The sequence below is a fragment of the Pseudopipra pipra genome, chromosome 16 (genome assembly GCF_036250125.1).
Source record: "Pseudopipra pipra isolate bDixPip1 chromosome 16, bDixPip1.hap1, whole genome shotgun sequence".
In the NCBI taxonomy this organism is placed as follows: Eukaryota; Metazoa; Chordata; class Aves; order Passeriformes; family Pipridae; genus Pseudopipra; species Pseudopipra pipra.
In genome coordinates this window covers 6,305,088-6,325,784 of record NC_087564.1, presented here as the reverse complement: position 1 = coordinate 6,325,784, position 20,697 = coordinate 6,305,088, and the positions used below count along the sequence as shown (strand labels likewise).

Here is a 20,697-nt window from a genome sequence, read left to right as displayed (position 1 = left end):
GCCCCCGGACTGCGAGTCCCGGCGGGCACCGCGCGGGCCGGGGCCGCCCCTCACAGGGAGCGCCGTGGGCACTGAGGGCTGGGCCTTGGGAGCGGGTGTCACAGAGCAGTGGGATGGGGCAGGCTGGGAGGGACCACGCTGGGTCATCTGGTCCCAGCAGGGTCATCCCAGGGCACACGGCACCGGATTGTGTCCAGACGGTTCTGGGATGTCTCCACTGAGGAGACTCCACACCTTCTCTGGGCAATCTGTTCCAGTGCTCGGTCACTGCACAGGGAAGAAGTTCTTCCTCATGTTCAGGTGGAACTTCCTAAGCATCAGTTCTTGCCCGTTGCTTCTTGTCCCATTGCTGGGCACCCCCGAGCAGAGCCCGGTCCATCCTCTGACTCGTCCATTCAGATACCAATAGACATTGACGAGGTCCTCTCTCAGTCATCTCTTCTCGAGGCTGAACAACCTCAACTCCCTCAGCTTATCCTCGTCAGACAAGCTCCAGTCCCCTCATCATCTTTGTCACCCTCTGCTAGACACACTCCAGGAGCTCCGTGTCTCTCTTGTCCCGAGGAGCCCAGAACTGGACACAACACTCCAGATGTGTCCTCACCAGGGCAGAGTAGAAAGGCAGGATCACCTCCCTCGACCTGCTGGCAATGTTTTTCTTAATGAAAATTTGTTCCCTGACATTCCTTGTTCACCTTCCATAACCCAAAGGGAGCAGCTGTGTGGGGTCAGGTTCTGTGCTGTGAGACACAGCAGCGAAATTCAGCTGCTGACATTCCGCTTGCTGAGGTTCTTCCAATAATGATTGCACTTTTACTTTTGAATCGGCTCGAAAATTAAAGAAGAATGAAGAGGACTATTAGTGACTGTCATGACCTAGTTTGGGATTTCTTTTTTTTTTTTTTTTTTTTTTTGCTTTAACCAGAGAAATAAATTAAGTAAAAGCTGAAGAGTTTGTGAGCCAGGGTTAAAATTGCACCGAGTTTAACATCATGCTTTCGGATATATTTTGATAGAGGCATAGCCTTGGTCAGCAACGAAACACTAGCACCGCAGCCGAGAGGGGCCCGCGCCCGCAGCGCTGCGCCAGGAGGGGACAGGGAACAACTTCCAGGGGCAGAGGAACAGCGCAAACCTGCGGGGCGCTGCAGGGCTGGGCAAGGCGAGGGTCGGGCACCGCCAGCCGCCTCCTGTCCCCTCCAGCCCTCGGGCAGCCGCAGCGGGACCCGGCTGCCGGTACCGGTACCATCCCCATCCCGGCGGTGCCCGGCGGGTGAGGCGGCGGGCGGGGAGCGGGGCGGGCAGCACGGTCCAGCCGCGCAGGCCGGGCCCGCAGCCGGCGGCAGGTGCTCCCAGCGCGCCTGCGGGCTCCTGCCGCGAAGTTTGCGGGCGGGAGGAGGAGGAGGAGGAGGAGGGAGCCGCGGCGGGACTGCAGCAGCCGCGCTGGAGATGCCGCTGAGGAGCCTCCTGCCAGTGGCGGGGCTGCGGCAGCGCCGCTGAACCCGCGCTGGCCGCCGGGGCCCCTCGTCCTCCGGGGACGGAAGGGACCGAGCCGGCCACTCCGCGCCACTGAGAGGGTTCGCCTCTTCCCAGGGTCCGGCTCCGGCTCCTCGGGGGTTCTGCCCTTCGCTGCCGCCGGGGCTGCGGTCGTGCAGCCCTGCCCCGCTCCCGGCCCCGCCGCTGCCGCCCGCCCCCCCGCGCCGGCCGGGCGGGTCGGTGCCCGCTGCCCCCGCAGCCCCCACGGCTGCATGCCCGCCGCGGTCTCGGCACGTCTGGATTCGGTGGAGTCCTGGGCCTTCCATGCGCTGCTGGTGCTGCCCTATATGTTTTACGTGGGCTTGTTCTTTGTCAACGTGCTGATCCTGTACTATGCCTTCCTGATGGAGTACATCGTCCTCAATGTAGGCATCGTCTTCCTGCCCGAGGATATGGACCAGGCTCTGGTGGATCTGGGGATGCTCTCCGACCCTGGTTCCGTGCTTTACGAGACGGACAGCGAGCTGGATGTCTTTGACGGGTACTTGGAGTGACGCCCCGGGGCGCTCCGACGCGACCGAGCGGTGCCGCCGCCTGGCCCGGGGCCGGGCGTCCCGGCATGGCCGGAGCTCGGGGGCCGCCGCGGCCCCGGGCTGCCCTCGCTGCGTCCCGGCTCCTCCTGCGCAGCATCTTCCCTTCCGAATGACACCCTTCCCGCCCGGTGCAGGGGCCAGAGGGGCAGCCGGGACCCGCTGCCACCGGGCAGGCCCGCGGAGACCTTGCCAGGGAAGTAAGTAATTTCCTGGGGCTCGTCATGGGCAGGCCCGCGGGGCGCTCCGGGCGGGCACAGCGGGCACGGCGCCGGGACACGCTCCATCGCAGCTCCCGGCACTGCGGGCACGGGGCCGGGGCCGCCCCCGGCGCTCCCCCCGCCCGGCAGCGCCCGGGGGCCGGCGGGGACAGCGTCCCTTCCTTCCCCCGAAGGCTCATGGAGCCACTGCAGCTGTGCTGCCTGTACAGCTGGGCAGCAACTCTGCTCATCCCGTCCTGCAAGCAGCTCTGAATCTAAATGAGCATCCCGGCTAATATTTAGTACAACTCAGAGACCATCCTCGAGCTAGGAATACATCTTAGTCAGCTGCCCTTTAAAACCACTCTGTTGGATCATGACAAACTACCCAGCTCACCGTTCTTCCCATTTTAATTGTAGCACGAGGGTTTGCTTATCAATTTCTTGTAGTTCTGAGTGATTCTAAAACTCTGGAAATGTGAGGATTTAGCATTTTAAAATACTAAGATGCATTTGGGAAGAAAATCACTGTTTCTGGCTAGGACTTTCTGTGCCAAACGTATGTTAATGAAAACATTCAGAGTTTAAATTTAAATGTGTTAGCAAATCTGCCAGTGGATTTTTTAGCAAAATACTGTCTGTAAATTTGAAAACCAGTTCAGGATATGTCCCCCCCCCCATTTGAAGTGATGAAAATAGGAAATTTAGTTATAAGATTTCAAGCATAACCTCAGAAAACACACTGTAGAAATACCAGTTAACATCAAGCTATTTTACAGTCTTCTAATTAAGAAAAAAACCCCAAACAAACCTGTCCTGTCATTCTGTCTTTCATATAGGTTAAAATTATCTCCTAAATATTTCTATTCAGATTTCATATAAAGAAATAGCTGATTTTGGTCAGTAGTTTAGAAGGAAAAACTGGTGTTGGAGTAACATTGATTGCACAAACACAGCTGAACAACACTTGGTCAAAGGCACGTGGGAACATAAGGAGGGAGTGAACAGATTTTGTTGCTACTGGAGAAATCCCACAGCATAGTCACTGAAAATGAAACATGCCAACATTTGGTGCTTCATCCCAAGCAACTGGATTAGAATCACTTCTGCTAGAGTAGAAGGTTTGGAGCAGAACAAACCTCCCCACGAAATACTGATGGCTGCTTTTGTGGCTGTCTGCTTTTTCAGCTGGGCAAATAACATACATGCTCTGTATTACAGGAAAGAAATTCCTAAAAGCTAATGGAAATCTAAGCAAAATATTTGGTGTAAAAATCCTTATCCATTTTCTCCTGCAAAATACTGTTCCCCAAACTCCAAATCTTATTACTCCAATGCCATTTAATGGGTTAATGCCATTTAATGGATTAAAAATACTTTTTTAAAATCACTCTTTTTTCTGACTAAAATTGTCATGGTGAGTTGCATCAGTTTTCAGGAAGACCTAAGGAGAGCAGTGGATTTTTCCTGTTGTATGAACATATAGTTTGATGGAGTATAGGGCCTGAGCACAATTCTGTTCAGTGCAGATAAATGGGCTTCTTAGAATTTTCCTTCATATTAATAAGATAAGCAGATCTGAAAACTTCTTGATATTTGGACTATAAAACCCTATCATCTCCATATGCAGAAATCAAAATGCAGAGGTCTTCATAAAACTCAGAATAAGTCTCAGTCTATATCCACTGTGAGCTAATGGAGCTCTGCCTGCATAGGTACCAACTCCAGCCTTGATCCTTTAATTTGGAAGCTGTCCTGTTAGATGGTGGTTTCCAGGGAGAATCAAATCACAAATCCCTAAAGTTAGATCAATTCTTAGGCAGCAAAAAGTATGCTATTACTGCGTTTCATGTATTTATATATTTAATTATATTTAGAGACGCAGCAGCCAAACCACAAATTGCATAATTATTTAGCTACCAGGCAAACACTCAGCATGTCACCCTGAAAAGGAATTTGTGTTAATACCCTGCTTACAGGTTTCTTCACTGTTCCGTGCCATTCCTCCTCACCAGTCCCTTAGCAAGGTGGCAGAGGAGGGCCCTAATTTGGGGCTGTGTTTTCTGCTTTGGGAGCAGCAGTAAGGCAGTGAAAGGGAAGATTTAAATTCCTTTGGTGCCTAGCCTGCAGTGACCCGGGGTCGGTATGAGTGTTAATCCCTGCTCTCCACAGCCTGGGAGGGCTCCCCACCCGCCCTGTTGCCTCGCACCCAGAAGTGCTGAGGATTCAGGAGACACTGCAGGAGGAATTTGTCTGAGTTTTGCCAGCAGTGATGAAAAACACATAGGAATCCTCTTTGCATTAAATAGGAGTGTTCTTCATGTGACTCACCAGTGGTTTCTGAGAGCAACCAAAGAGCTATGATTAGCCTCAGCTGAATCCTTGCAGCATCCTCCGTGCCTTTAGAAAGCCTGGAGGTGAGTGGCATGTGTGACAGGGAAACAAAGGAGGGAAATCCCAAGAGGTGATTCTGCAATATGTGGAAAGGCTGATTTAGATGTAAAATTAAAAGAACATGTGGATCAGAAAAGCTCTGTTCTCTCTTGCAGCAAAACCCTCACTTGAATAAACTCAGTAGGAGCAAAATCATGTCCAAGTTTCTGAGCATAATTGGTGGCAGGGATTGAAGGCAGACAGCTAACTAAAGCAGCTGAAAGAAGTTTCCTGGCCTATTCAAATGGAGAAATTAATCTGTGTAAACTGAACAGGATTGAGCTTGTTTGTGTCATCTACTGTTTTAGAGTGAGTGTGCCAGGTTCTTTATTATATTCGAAGTCCCCTGGACTAAAGTCACGTGACTGTTCTCATACTTCCATAAAATCAGATGTGACTCATCACAAAGTACACTAATAAGAAAGAAAATGAGCAAAAGTAATCAATAATCGAAACTGAATAGGAAATACTGAATTTATATAATCTTAAAGTATTGCAATATTATGTATCATTGTATATATATTGTGTATATATATGTATACAGTATATATGTTGTTACATTACAGTATTATATATCATTACCTGTATTTTTTCATAAGGTGAAGTATGATGAATATCTTCAGTGAGCAGAACCCAGCACTGAAAAACTTATGACTCAGCACTACTGCTGAATGTCAACATCTAAATTCTGAATCAAAGAAATAGCTTTACTCACCAGCTCATCAATACAGTGCCAATTAGAACTGCAGGCTCAGTGTCTATGGGAACATAGCCCAGTGAAGAGGGAAATAACCATGCTGGACTACTTGCTGTGTCTGCCACTGGTGTCTTCTGTGAGCTTAACTCACCTGTGCCTCTGTTTGTCTCTCTGAAACAGAGATGTCCTGTAAAGGGCAGATCAGAAGAATGTTTTCACTAGCAGTGTCAGGATAAATGCATCACATAAATGCATCAGAATCCATTTCCTGACTTCTTCCTTTTCAGACTTTAAATATTAAAAATAGTGAGAACAGCAATCTGTTACTTATTTTACCTTACCATTTTTCACTATGTTTTTTTTCCCTCTTTGTAGAAATCTCCAAGGTGGCTTGTTGACTCCATCATACAGATCAGTTGGCTATTTTATAAGTTACATTGAGGCTTATATAAGTAACAAGAGGCTTAAGAGCAATTAAAAAATGTGGTTTGAATTATTAGTTGTTATTAAAATTAATAGAAGTTCAGTGTTCAAACTCACCTGATAACTCTGCTTTAAAGAGAATTTTTTACTTAATAGGAATTTCATCCTAGATGAAAGGAAGACAAAATCATGGTTCTGTTTAACTGTTCATACAGACTCATTAACCACAACCATGGGCAGTCCTAAGAGATTTTCTACCAAATGCATTTATTTATATAATGCAAAGAGAGTAGGCAGATTTTTCAAAAAGCTTTCCAAAAGCTGCTGTTAATAATGTGAATTAAAAGAAGGCGCAGAAAATAGGGAGACATTCAGTTTTGGATAGAAATAGTTCAGGCCTGAGTACATCATGCATTAAAAGCCTCAGACACAAGTAATTTTAAAGAATAATAAAAAAAAAAATCTCCAGTTCTTTCCTATAAAAATGAAGCTTACTGTAATCAACTTGCTTCAATAGGTGGCAATAGCTAATTACCAGTTCTAAGCTGTCAAAGGAATTAAGAAATTAATCCAATTTAATTCTTCATGTTTGTTTCCTCTGGAGAAAGGACAAAGTGCCACTTTAGTTCAGCTAATAACTAACAATCTTAAAATAGAAGAAAAGAATAATTTGTTTAGAGACATTTAGTGTGTATACTTGGCCAGTCCAACTCTATGATATTTGTCCCCTCGTAATGATTCTAGTTTATAAGGAGTGCAACTGTCAAAAGGGATTAAATAGTATGCACAAGCTGCTAAATCTTTCCATTTCTTTGGGGAAATTATCACCCTGTCTGTCTTTTCCCAGATGAGTTTTAGTACTTTGGCCATACTCTTGGAAAAAAATAGCTGAATAATTTCAGTGGTGCTCTCTGAAGACACAAACATGTTTCTAATATATGTGATAAAAAGGGCAAAGACTAATAGCAGCCATATATGGAAAGTAATGGTTTAATGGAAAATGATGACATGCACTGAATGATATGATTGCTGGGTAAAACTCTAGTTCAGTTATATACTCTTTGAAGTTCAAATATATTCTTTGAAGGGCCAGGAAAAATAGACCAAAGGCTCAGTCAGGCAGCAGAGCCAAAGAGGCCATGAGATCTGAAACACACTCCTGCACAAAGTCAGAAAACAGAAAGCAGACAGGATGTAAAATAAAGTCACTGTGTGTCCTTTGGTCCAGACTGAATTGTGAGGAACAATAACCTCACGGGCAGAATTAACAAAAATATAATGACTGAGTTTCTTCTAAAGCTGAAGTTATGCTACCTCAGCCATACTGTTAAATGCTTGCAGGTATGCTGGCTATTGGAAGACTGTGGTTCTGAGATGTTAAAAATATTCTCTACCTTATAATTTTCCATTGGTTTTTGAAATTTTTGAAATTTTCTGTTAAAAAATAGGTTCACATGAAATTTGAGGGACAGCCTTTTAATCAGAAAATGAGAAAGGCAAGATTGAATATCCTGGTCAATTGTATACTTCACACCCCATTTAATATCTGCCACAACAAATTACAGTCTTGGACTAGCAGTACTTGAAACTTCCATTAGATGGCTTTATACTTTGCTTTGGAGGCCCCATACATTTTGCTGTGCTATTTTTAAGTCAGCCTAGAATTTGATCTACAGCACAGAATACTAAGTCTCTCCCTGAACTGTCTGCTCTAGACTGGTTTTTAGTTCCACTTGGGAAGCAATCAAATAAACGTGAAATGAGTTACCTGGTAGAGCTGCTGTTTCCCCTTTTTGTAACCTTAGCTTAAGAGACAGGATTTTGAGCCCATGTTTGCTGTTAGCAGGTGCTGTAGCTGACAGACATTGGACAGAAATACGTCTCTGGACACAAGAGCTTTCTGTTTCTGACCCAGCATCTGCAGTAACTGGCACACAGGAACATGTGAAATGTCATGATGAGTCAGACCATGATCCCCTAACCCTGGGTTCCACCTCTGACAGGAGCAGGGGATGCTCTCTGGGACACCAAAATCTGCAGGCTGTTCTCTTTGTGCTTCCCAGAATCCACAGTGATAGGATGTGGGATGTTACAGGACACATTGCTGCCCAGCCCTTTAGCAAATGTTTTCCAAACCCAACACCTTTTGCCCGTTCAGTGTTATGAAATCCTTCTGGATTTGCTTCCTATTCAGCCTCTGAATACCTGAAAGAGCTTGTTTTCTGCAGTCTGGAAGATTCCTTTATTAATTCTTTTCTCTGGGTCAGTAACGGTGATGAATAAAAATTGGTCCCTGGTGTACTCTGCTACTGAGTTCTTTCCTACCAAGGCTTATTCTTTCCTTCCAATCTTTTAATCTGCTTTCAATCCACAGCAGAACCTTTCCCCCAGTACTGTGTCAGCCTGTTTGCTTTCAGCTTCCTTTAACACCCTTGTTCATGGCACTATTCCTCTGTCTGTCCAAGCTCATGCAGAACATGTGATCATCATAGTTCATTCTTCATTCACACCCAGAATGGGGAAGGAGGGAAGAGCTGTCCTTCCAGAGACTTGCTCCACACAGCCCAGATGAGCTGCAGGCAGCCAGGGGACCTGCTCTTGGCCTTCTGTACCTCAGCTCATCCTCAACACAGATTCATCCTCACACAGTCATCCCCTCTCAGAGCTGCACCATTCTACACTGTAGTAATTAGTGATCTGTAAGATCACAACACCAAATGGATACAGTCACTAGTGCCCAGCAACGTCATAATCCACAGCTCTTGTGTTTACCTCTGGTGGTAGTAAAAAAGTCATCTCATAGCAGTCGGATACTTTGACCTAGGCAAGGCAAATTGGTTGAACTGGGATAAAGCAATATAACAGTAATTTATTCTTGCCAGTAAGACCAAGAAGTTACCCCAAAATGTTACTTAATTCTGTAGCTACTTACCAGTGGATCCAAAGTGGTTTGAACAACATGACTCTAAATTAAGAGAGAAAGTGACCAAAATTAGAGCTACATCAAATGTAGGCAATACATGGTTAACACAGTGACACAAAAAATAACAACACTCTAATGAACAGTATCTCGTTAAGAGAGAGTAGCCAGTTCAAAAATCAGTTTTAATGAATAGGTTTGATGATATCAAACCTGGCATAAAATAGGTTAGCCCACTGTATGTCACAGCTGTTGTACTGTCCTGAGAACATCCCTTACTAGTTGGCACGATGGACTGTGGTTCACAACTTACTCTCGTACCTCTCAAAGCTCTCACACTGATATCTTCATGCCTCTGTTAAAAATCCACTAAGGACTTGTGTGCTCTGACATTAACAGGAACTGTGACATTAATTTCTATGAAAGGTTGCTCAGGCCTTTACTGCTCAAAAAATTATTACCCCTAGTCACAAAAGGGTTTGATTTTTAAACTTGTTTTTTTTTTTTAATAAGTCAAAGACATGGTGCTATGTCTCACATACACAGTGACTATTCTGTTCATTTTAGCTATGGAAGGTTACTCTGTATTTATGTGTTTTCTTTTAAACAGATTCATTAAACACCTGACATGGATTATGACCAGGGTAATGGATCAAGTCCTGGAAAGAAACTGTGCTCTGAAATGTGGAGATGGAAATAAGGACAAGAGAACAACAGGAAGAGTTGTCACCAGACCTTGTCAGTTGTGACTTCTTTTCAAGGTCTTTGCCTCTTGAGGGTGCACTAACTGCAGTGACTCATGCACCATGCTGGGCTTCCATGGGTAATTCTGGGATGGACTGTATGAAAAATAAGATAAACTACGTTCCATTATAACAGAAAATCAAGATGTTACTCAGATTTGATAAACTTTTGAATAAATACCATGTCACCCAAGTGGACACGCTCTACATATAGCTTAAGAGGGTTTTACAATCACACATTGAAAACTCTACCAGCCAGTAGTTCAAAGGCAGTGCTTTCTCAGGGGATAACATGCAGGAGTGACTGCAAGGAGGTTCTGTTCAGGGAGTATAACGGAAAGAACTGTGCTAGGAAGATATTTTATTTAAATTGTGAGTTTTGAAATAGATCAGAGAGTGAATTTTATATAAGTCAGATGGATTCATTATCTAACACAGAATACTTGGCAGATTGTTTAAGCTCATGTTCCTGTGTACAGATGTGAAAGCAATACAATAAAGACCGATCTTTTCCATGAAAAATTAGCAGTCATATTGGAGTTGTTATTTTTCTATTTGGATAGAAAATAATTTAAATTTGCTTTCCAGGAAATCTTAGTTTTCCTACAGGTACCTCACATAGTTCCAAAATGCTGAGATGCCCAGCATGTAGGAATCCTTCTCATGAACAACTTAAGAAATCAGACCTGAACTGAAACATCAGGAACTGTGGTGGGAGGAACCCACACATTACTGAGGGCAGGTACTGGACTGGGTTTGGTTTTATTTTTTAGAAAAGTGAGAATTTTGTAACCGTGTAGTTGTTTAGCCAAGTTGATGTATCAAGACCATTTCAGACAAAGCAGAATTGGAAACAATTCTCCCGATTTCTCACTCTGCATGAGTCTGTCCTCTGAGGTCTGTGTTTACCATCTGCTCTGAGCTCAGGCTTCCCACTCCAGACACATCGTGAGCCTCTCCACAGTCAGCACGAGGGAACCACAGGGTGATGAAACAATGAAACAATGACAAAGAAACTTGCATATAAATTTTTTTTTTCCTGATACTCCCACTGTGTTGCACTCAAATGGCATCTTTTAGCCCCTAGGCAGTATAAACTAGCTCCCAGTTCCCAAAATTTCTGTGCCCCAAATACAATTTTCAGCTGTTCCTGCAAGGGGGGAAGCACTGGCGTTGAGCCAAGTAGCTTTTCTCTGAGATAGGTTTCATCAGATGCAGTTTAGGGCCTTAAAACACTGGCAAGTGCTTTGTTTCATATAATCCCTGGCTGGCAATTCAAGAATGAAGACACTTAGGGCACAATATTCTAACACATAAAGATACTTAAATGGGGGTTTAGTTCTCTAAATGTAACTATAGAAAGAATAACCAAGTCTAAAAGCTTGTCAAGCTTGTGTTCAAGTGCCCATTTGGTACTAAAACAAGAAGTGCTGAATTTTGCTACTGAAGGGGGCATTCCTGCTGCCTGTATAATCAGAAATTCATACTTTTCAGAGATGGCTTCACTAGTTTTTCAGGGCCACATGTGTGTCATTTTAAGAACATGGTTCAGTTTGCTGTTATTATTATTTTGTAATAATTCCCTGCAGTGGGTTTATGCCACAGAGTGCACAGATAAGGCAATACAAATTCCACCCAGTAAGTCACTTTGGAGATTCTGAATCTTAGATCAAGATTTCTGATTTCTCAGATCAGCTCAGCTTCATACATTTAAAGGATGGGGAGAGTGTTACAGGGTCTGACTTCCATCATAACACAATCCCTGGCATTTTAACAAGGCTTCTTTGACAACAAAAAGAGATTGGCGTAAAGAGAGCAGCATTTTTCTCATCCTAAAAGATTTTTAGAACACAGATTTGATCAGAACAGCGTCTTTCAGGATAGCCAGTGAATTCAGTCTCTATACACAATACACTCATTTGACAAAAGCATTTTGGAGGAGCTTCGTGCCACAAGAATATCCAGACTTTGAACCATGATTAATTTTAGAACTTTTAACTGCAAAGATTTAGATAGGATGAAAAAACCTTTTTGCTTTTGTTAGCAGGCAGCCTCAGTCAGCCCTTTTGCACCTTCTGAGCCTGAACTCACAGTCTGTCACTTGGCATTGCAAGACCCCGTTGCCTGTTAAGAAGGAATTATTTCTCCATTTCCAGACCACTGAACTGCTAAGTGCCAGCAGGACCAACCTGTCTGCCTCACACACAGTGCTTCCCACTGACCTGCAACACGAAGCCCTGAGCTTGTCGTTATGACAGAAGCCAGCAGTGGTTTCATAGCGTTTCCAAGAGAAAAATCAAAATAATTTTCAACAGGTACTACGAGGTACTGTAAAACATAATACTCAGTTTTATTAATACTTTAAAAAAAGATGTGTAAAGACAACCAAAACACGGTCTCACAATTTACAGTCTGTACATTATAAAAATACATCTCTCGCTAACTCGTAGAAAGAGAACAGCAGTATATACAACATGACTTTATCAGTCCAGACAGGGGCCTGTAACATTCATCTGCCTGGCTAATATTTAGCACATTCTCAGATTCAGTCACAGTAAAGTGCAGCTGCAGAATATGTGCCTGAAGGGGCATTTGTCATCCCAAGCTCAGTTAAGGGAAGCCAAGACAAGGGTTCACCGTAGATGTGCACGGCTGGGGCGCCGCAGGCTGATGGGAACATCACACAAGATTTGGCTCAAACTACTTCCCATTCAAGCAGCTCAAAAAGGGGAGTATAAATGAGATCCTTTATCCATGACTCTGGCTGGAGAGAAGAACCACGCAGACTGTTAAGAAGAATACCACATTCTAATTACATTCATATTCTCCACAGAGTTTTCCCACCTTTCTATTCTTTCACGTACAATGTCTGATCCCCCGCTCTCAGAAAAAACCAACAGACCTTCCTCCCTTCTTTCTTTAATTTGTCCACTTTGTATCCCTGCTGTCAGGATCCTTCAGGCACTGAAACATAAGCAGAGGAGTGTAACTTTCTGGAAAGAACATAAAGATTGTGGGTTTGAGCTGTTTAAATTGGGGACTTTTAAAATTTGAGAGGTTAGTTGAGAGATTCTAGTTTGCACAGATACTTGGGTCAGTATTGGCAGTGCTTTTTAGCTGAAGAGGTTTCAAAGGAGTGGCTGAGCTAACCCTGAGCTAACTGTGAAGGAGAGACTTCCCAATTTGTGGCATATCAAACATTCCTAGCCTTTTCTATCCCTTTTTGTTGTTCTGTTTCAGACTGTATCTGACAGGAAGCCAGAACTCTAGTGCTGACCTGACAATTGCCTCTGTACAATTTTTGAGTTCTCTCCATGTTCACAGAGCAGAAATGAAGGAAAAAACCGAGAGAACTGGCTTGCTGCTGTAGCAACAGGATGAGTATTTGGCCCACATATGACTGAGACCAGCAGCATAGACATGATAATGCTTTGAAATGTATTTTTGTCTGTTTTTGCCCAGTTATTCATAACTGTACCAGAGCACCACATAAACCACATACAGTAGTGAGATCACTGTCAAGTAGAAAATCGATGCCTGTAAACATTTATGCTGCCAGCTGCATTTAAGAAATTAAATCTCAATCCAGGTATATGAATTTACAGTTCTCATTTGAGACAAAGTAAAAACCTTCAAAGATTGTCACTTTGAGGATTTTTGTGCAATAAATTGAAGGTATTTGTGTGTATTTGGATTTCTGTGATGTCAGAAAAATCCTGAGTAGTTTTTCAGTTTTAATTCCTTTCTTCTTATTACTTCTTTCTTTTTCCCCCCAGTTTTTTTGAAGGATTCTGTAACAAACAAGTGATAGAAAATATCTTTCTATACCTTAAGACAGCACTGATGGTTAGCATCAAGAAAAGAACCACTTCTAGATTCTCGTGGATAATCTTCCAATATCACGTTTTCTAGGACTGATCATTCTTTTTTTTGCTCCTCATCCTAATGCTTCAAATCAACCCATACACACAGGTGGAATCTGTAACACTGGGCTTTGAAAGTCCAAAATCATCAGACCAAAGTGGATCACAGTTACCACTAGCACCTTGAAACAATGAGATTTGATCTATCACTGCTTCAGGTGTTGCAGATTCAGCAGCTTTCAATCTGCTCTTTGGTGAATCGGTGGTGGAATTTTACACTGTCAATGTCCTGGTGGTTCCTGGTTTCCTTTAATGGTGATCACAGTATCCAGATGTTCTTTTCATCTCTGAAACTTGATGTTGCTTAACTCTTCATCACTTCAGTAGGAATACGATGGGGTCTTTGAACAGCATTTTAAATGACCTTTGGAAGTTCAAACTTTATAATTCACCTAATTTAAGCATCACTTAGAAACTTAAATGTGACCTTTTTTGCAACATGAAAATCTGCCACCGATTCCTAAAGCAGCAAGAAGATAGGAGAGCACAGAGGACACCTTCCCCCTCTTCTTTATGATACCTGTGAAATGATGAAAACAGAATATTAGATATACACCCACCAGCCTAATCACCATTAAGATGACCAAAATCAGCTATTTGATGAGCTCTATAAACAGACAGCAGTGACTGGTAGGTCCTGCATGTCTCAAGGTTGGGAGACAGGACCCAGACCTCCTGCCATTACTTCTCAGCACTAATGCAGAAAGCTGGGAGCAGAAATCCTACACAAATCCCTAACTTCCCATGCCAGCTGCAGCTCCTTCAGTCCAGGAGCATCAAGGCAGTCAGATCCTGATGATCATTGGCAAACTTATTAAATTATTAACAGTGCAATTATTTCAGGGATCTTTGAAACTGTGCAGGCAGAATCAATGAAGTGAGGTGACTGCCAGTGGCTAAACCACACCACGAGGAATGTGGGAACCAGTGGTTTGCTCTGAGTACAGTCTAGGTACAGCTTCATAGTGAGACAAGCAGCTGTTGAGGATTTGTATTAAACACAGGAAAAGTGAAAGGACTTCCTGAAAATCAACACAAAACAATCTCTGTAGAGCACAGAACTCATCTATTAAACATGAGAAGTACACAGAGCTTTAGTTTTTCACAACAGAAAAGAGAAGGTAAGGAAGGCAGCTGCCAGTCACTGAACTGGGCTGAACTGGGAGGTCTGGGAAAAGTCCATTTTTCATAATGTGGCACTTGCAGTTTGCTAGTCCAGGTGCCAGGGAGATGGGGGATGCAAGGTGAGTGAGGTAAAAGGGACCCTGATGTGACCCTGATCTGTGCCACTCTAGGGCAGCGTCTCTGTCCTTGTCCATGGACACTGTTCCTGTGCCTGCTGCCAGGGAGCCCAGAATCAACAGCTCCCACAGAAACAAATCTTGCTATCTTAGGGAGCCAGGGTTTCTGTTACCTTTGTGGGATCCTCTGAATCTACACACTGATCCTAGAGTCCAGCTGCTGAAGGTATTCAAGGATTCCATAGGGAATGGCGGGATTCCACATCCTGCAAGGGCAAATTCAGAAAGGAAAGAGATTTTAAGAAGTGTAATTTGCTTCACGGTGTTTTTGGTGTGTTTGTTATGTTTGTGGCTTTGTTGTTCTGGTGCTGTTTGTTTTTTGTTCTGTTTTTTAAAGTTGCCTTTTCCTTTGACTATCATGCTATAAAAGTATTTAAGCTATGGAACAAAGGAAAATACATCCTAATTTAGAAAAAAGCATCTCAGTCCTCCATAACCTTGCTGACTCTGGTTACAGGACACACTACAGTCCTGTTTCTGTAACTGTTCTTTAATTTTCCATCAAACTCACTCTGAATGTGTATTGGCAACTTCAGCCTATTTAACCTGTAGTGATGGTTGCTCATTGTTTATCCTCCAAACACAAGCCCTGCAGCACAGAGTAGGTTGAGGTCTATGGAGGGTAGAAGATTAACAAAGGGAGGCTTAATGTAAACTGTGCTTAAGGCAGAACAAAGTTGCCTGGGACCATTGGGAAGTAATGCAGCTGAAACCAGAGACAACTTTTTAACATCGCTGTGGCTGCTTTTGTATTTTGGTGATGTCTCTTTTTGAGACTCATAAATTTGTGCCTCACAAATACAGAACACAGCTTTAGCATGATTTCTACCCCAGTTTTACAGAATGAAGGTACAGCAAACAGCCTATCAAGAGACTTACACCAAGTTCTTTATGTGGGGACATTTTCGTAGGCTGTTGGTCAACTGCTGGGCTCCCACACGGGTTATTTTGTTGTACTGAACACTGAGGAATAAAAGCAACTTTGTTAATCCAGATCACATCATGTAGCGGTGTAATCCAACATTTAATTCAAAATTAAAAATACTGTATAGGCTACCCTGCAGATGGGGAAAGAAAATAAAAAGAAAAAAAACCCCATAATAATGGGGTTTTGACCAAAAGGTCAAACAGGAACTTAACTATGTTAGTTCATCTGAGGGAATCCTTTTTCTATATACCTGAGGTCCTTCTCCAACTCCCCATGATCCTATTCTCCCATCTTAACAGCAATAGTTTTGCTTTTAGGGTGAACTGCTCCTTAATCTTCTCTAGTCACTGACTGTTTGGACTCTGCATAAGCACATTTTCCCTGTGAAATTTCCCTGAAGTTTTCTTCCTCAGTTTCTGTCTCCTCTAAAGCCAAGCATGGGACATTTGAATTTTCAGTCTCCAAGGAAGTAAGCTTTCCTGGGCCATTTCAAAAGGTTTCATGTACTCACTCTAGCACTCTTAAAGATGTCATTGCAGGAAGAACTTTCGCCAGATTTTCTGCTCCAAAATCACTGATGTTGTTATTGTACAAGCTGCAGAAAACCAAACCAGTTCAGTCAAAATTGAACAATGGATATTGTAAACAGACTATACATTAGATCACAGGTTTTCAAATATTTTTAGTGCGTTTTCGCTTTCAATTTGTGCTTATTTGCAGTTAAAGTTTAAAACACACCTTTATATTCCCTAGATATCTTTCTGTATGTCTGCGCTGGGTCAGATATTTGCTCCTCTTCTCTCCAAAGACTTTATGCAAGAATGAAGTCAAAAGCTTGGGTGCTGCACAGTGTTAATATTTGTTCCATGTTCAGTAATTTCTGACAGACACAGCAAGGTATGTTGTACAAAACAACTGGACAGGATACACCACTTACCTTAGTGTTTTTAAGGAAGACAAGGAAGGAAGAGCTGTGGCGAGTTTCTCCGCGCCCATGTCTGTTATTTTATTCTGTGATAAACTACAGTAAGTGAGATCACTGTGTTAGTTGAGCACGTTTATTCTAATTTATTACAATACAGGGAAAATTAATTTTCATTTTCTAAAATATAATTTGGACAGTCTGTTTAGACCAAATGAGGAGAAAAAGACAAAATACGGCCCTTGAAGGGCAGTGAGGAATTGCCATAAGATTATCCTATTTCTCTAATGAACGTACAGATTAATTATCCCCACAGACTCATTTGGTCTTCCATGCCAATGGAGTAGTTGTGCCCGTAATTGTTAACACACAGTCCCTTAAGGCTCTGGGTTTAATTTATTTCTTTTCAAAATTTCCCAGAACTGTTACCCTTGCACTTACTTTAACGTTTCCAGGGATGTCAGGGTTGGAAAGACTTCAGATAGACTCTTGGCTCCTTCATCTCCTATGCCATTTTCGCTCAGAGCATCAAGGCTGGGTGACAACAAAGAGAGAATTAGCTCCCCTTTTAATCTAAATTTCTGTGGTTTATACACCTCAGAGACCACTCTATCTTGAAAAGCTCCTTCTCTGCAGTAGCCTCAATCAGCATGAAGCATCACACAAATTACAGCTTCTCTAATAAGCAGCTTTCTGCTGCCCAAATTTACAGCCTAAGAATTTTTTTTTTTTTACTAGTTGAATGGCTTGACCCATTTCCTTTGATATGCAAGATTATTAAAATGGTTATGAAATAGCTGTGCTCCAGCTAAGCTGAAATGAGATTTCTTGCGCACACAGAAATACAGAACTGACAAAATCCAGCAGAGGCTGTAAATCCCTGCCTAAACAGATCCTTCTCCAGAGTGGGAGCATTAGAAATTAAGTTTTTCTTCATATCTAGTCACAATTTTAGATACTGAATCCCCTTCTAATCTGACAGGTAATGCTGGGATATATTGGACTAATTTCAGTCTTAAAGTTTTATTGTTTTCCCAAAATATCATGAAAAGACCAGATCCAGTACAGACAAATGGCCAATGGGCTGAGCCAGTGAGGCCAAAGGTCCTCTCAAACCCCGGTAATCTTCCCACAGACACTGTGGCAAAGTACTGGCCTATTGTTGGTATAATTGTTTTGCATAGAGAAGCTTAAAATTAAGAGACAGTTGGTTTTTCATGGACAAGGGCATGTTCTGGAGCTTCAAGGAAGAAATAAGTGACCCTCGGGCAGTGCTGTGGCAGGAAAGGGGGACCACCCAGTGGGTCTGGACTAAACCTTTCCCACAAGCTGAGGAACACCCAGGGAAGTGACTGAGGGTACTGAATGAACCACCACCGAGTGTCCCAAGGGAGGCTGAAGAGCTTTTTCATCTGCTGTTATAGTCTCAGGATGTTTCTGCTGTTCAGTCTGTGCATCAAAGCAGGGAGTCTTGTTGGCACAGAAAATGTTTCTCGGGTGCAAGAGCTCCCCCATCATCAAGGGCTGCTGAGGAGCAACGGTGGCAAAGTTGATCTTTAGCAGAACTCACTCTAAATGCTGAAGTGATGGAAATGCTGCAAGAATTTTCACGAGTTTTAGCAATCCCTGAGGGCCACACACCGGACCCAGCCTGGAAGAAAATACAGATATGCAGCAGTTTTTTCACATGCTCGCAAACAGCAAAGTTTAAGAATCTTTAAGTTTTTTCCCTGCAGCCCCCAATGCTGTTTACACTCCCCAGAAGCAATTATTCCCTACCACCTGCAGCAAGGAATTCTGCTGTGAAGCCTCCACATGAGGAGCACACACAAGGCTAAGGCCCTTAGAAACCACAGAATCAGTGGTACATGCATTTGCCACTTTTTTTGTTCCTCTTTGCAAAATTCATCTCACTTTTTTTTAGATTCCTGTATTTCTGTTCTTTATCTTTCTCAGGTTTTTAATTTTAAGTATAATCTTGATAACTGAGATTAAAAAAAATATTTTTTGCCTCAACTGTTGGCAATTCAGACTAACTAAAAATCAACCTTTTACTGCATCTTAAAGCATAAATTGCACTTTGATATCCATGCTCACAACATTTGTCCCTCAGATCCCAACCTCTGATTTGGAGTTTCTTTGGTATCCGAACAAGTTTAATTAAAGGATTAGAATTTTAAACAAAATTTAAATAAAAGTAAATAAGAGGAAAGGAGAAGAGAAAGCAGCATAAAATCAGAAGTGAGGCCAAGCATAGCAGTGCTGGGTTGGGTTAGATCTGAAGAGCAGGAAACAGATGAAGACCTGCTGAGAGTTCTCCATTGCACTGCTGCAATTTCTGCCCAAACCAATTCACAGCCTATGGCAGGATACTTTAAGCAATAGAACAGCCTTAGAGGCTGCTTGAAGTTTGTGGGGAAAAAAAGAAATGTTACTGAACACTCATTTTCAAAGTAAGTGTTTCCAAGTCAACCTTCCTTCTTCTAGGAAAAGGGTGCTAAATAATTTATTTGGGAGGCATTCTCTGACATAATTCTCTCATGGCCCAAGCTCTATTAGGGTAGAAAATTACATCAGGAGACCTAGATAGAAAAGTTGAGCATTTCTGGGGGAAAATCCAGGTAGCTGGATCACGATCAAGACATTTTATGCCCTGTGGCACAAGATCTACACCTGTTGGTAAGGAGCTAACTTGTAGTAAAATCAAACAAAATTGATAGAACCTTGTTGATCTGTATCACTGCAGGAGCCAGAAATGATGCTTTCTGAGTTTTGGCCATAATTTAATAAATCTAGTTAAGAAAAGCAAAATAAGTTTTCTTAATGCTTTACATAAACTAACTATACATCAGTTCAAGGACTGCAGCCAATATCCATGACTTGTCCTTCTTCGATGTAATCATAACAATCAGCAGAGAAGTACAACACTTACGCAAATTCGAGTTTTCTGAGGTTTTTGATGGCAGGAATTTCATAGCTGGTGGAATCAGATGCATCTTGCTCACTAAATAAATTACAGTAGAACCAGAGTATGATAAATATTTCAGCAACAAAAACAGTGCTTTAAAATAATTTGTTAGTAAATTTTAACAGGAAATTAACCATTGCTGCATTAGCTGAGGAACCAGGAAACTTCAGAATAACTTCTGCTCCAACCTTTCTCCAACAGAGTAATTTCAATCTGATAATTGCCTTTCATAGTGCAGTTGTCTGCTCTTTTTCCAATAAAACTTAAAATACATTTTTCTGTATCAACTATTTTCTGTCAGACATGAAATTATTGTGTGTATATTTTAATCAAAATACTCTACACATCTTTAAATGGAAGTCATTTAAAAAACAAACCAAACCCTTTATTTCTGTGTGCTTTTAAATGCAACCAGTCCCCTAGCCCCAGTATGAGCAGGGATGAAACAGAGGGTTTGTAGACCCAAGCTTTCATCTCCTGGGCTAAAAGACTGACTCAGACCACATGTGACTAGTGCAAAACAGGCTTTCATTTATAGCCCAGGGGCTACAGGGGGAAAGAATCAGCCCAAGTTATGCAACTGAAAGCAATTGAAAGATGGCCCACTTGGAGATTAAAAAGAAATCTGAAGAAAAAATGACAGCTGGCCTTTTTATTGGCAGTTTTGATGAATGTTGCTGTCATTGCTCCTCCCTGCCATGACAGCCACCTCACAGCAGGGTAGAAGAACACCCTGGTGTGATACAAGAGCTTGCACTGCCTGAGTTACTCCTCCTTTGGAGAAGCAGAGAACTCTGTTTTCCAGCAACCGTTGTTCAGAGAACTCTGTTGTCAGTGAAACCCCATTTTCTGAAGTTGCCAGCACAACAGGATTTCTGATCATAACCGAGCCTACCAATTCACCAGCTTCTCTTGTATCTCTACAAGGTCGGAGAGGTCACTGATGTCCTTCATCGTCTTTGCCTTAAAGGGATCAAGAACAAATTTCTCTGCTGAGGCTTTCAGCAGCTCGTAGTCTTTTGACTGTTCTAAAGATTTCCAGAGCCTGACAGTGTCATTGAGGGAGGCCCTGTGAGGTGACAAAACACGCAAAACCAACAGATGTGACAGCTGTTGTTGCATGAAGGTGTCATCTAGAGACAGTGCTACGAACTAAGTACAGACAGTGACCAA

The 20,697-nt window shown here is 42.8% G+C and overlaps 2 protein-coding genes across 5 annotated transcripts in view; one reads left to right on the top strand and one right to left on the bottom strand.

Moving 5' to 3' along the window:
• The first annotated feature begins 1,287 nt into the window (after positions 1 to 1,287).
• DEXI (Dexi homolog) lies at positions 1,288 to 10,007 on the top strand. The gene is made up of 2 exons (XM_064672812.1): positions 1,288 to 2,266; positions 9,350 to 10,007. Exon 1 carries the CDS (start codon positions 1,749 to 1,751, stop codon positions 2,028 to 2,030), a length of 282 nt encoding a protein of 93 aa, XP_064528882.1. The 5' UTR covers positions 1,288 to 1,748; the 3' UTR covers positions 2,031 to 2,266; positions 9,350 to 10,007.
• Positions 10,008 to 11,808: 1,801 nt separating this feature from the next.
• The window catches only part of CIITA (class II major histocompatibility complex transactivator), a 39,493-nt gene continuing 30,604 nt past the window's right edge, over positions 11,809 to 20,697 (bottom strand). For all 4 annotated transcript variants that reach the window (XM_064672801.1, XM_064672803.1, XM_064672804.1 and 1 more), the window contains 9 exons: positions 20,420 to 20,593; positions 19,489 to 19,560; positions 18,127 to 18,207; positions 16,998 to 17,090; positions 16,572 to 16,655; positions 16,146 to 16,229; positions 15,586 to 15,669; positions 14,820 to 14,912; positions 11,809 to 13,925 (listed from right to left, as the gene is read on the bottom strand). In XM_064672801.1, the coding sequence (XP_064528871.1) occupies positions 14,840 to 14,912; positions 15,586 to 15,669; positions 16,146 to 16,229; positions 16,572 to 16,655; positions 16,998 to 17,090; positions 18,127 to 18,207; positions 19,489 to 19,560; positions 20,420 to 20,593 (745 nt within the window). In that variant the 3' untranslated portion in view covers positions 11,809 to 13,925; positions 14,820 to 14,839. The remainder of the gene's footprint in view (positions 13,926 to 14,819; positions 14,913 to 15,585; positions 15,670 to 16,145; positions 16,230 to 16,571; positions 16,656 to 16,997; positions 17,091 to 18,126; positions 18,208 to 19,488; positions 19,561 to 20,419; positions 20,594 to 20,697) is intronic.

Excerpts from the sequence above, each read along its gene's own strand:
- DEXI (XM_064672812.1), top strand. The coding sequence starts at position 1,749 with ATGCCCGCCGCGGTCTCGGCACGTCTGGATTCGGTGGAGTCCTGGGCC.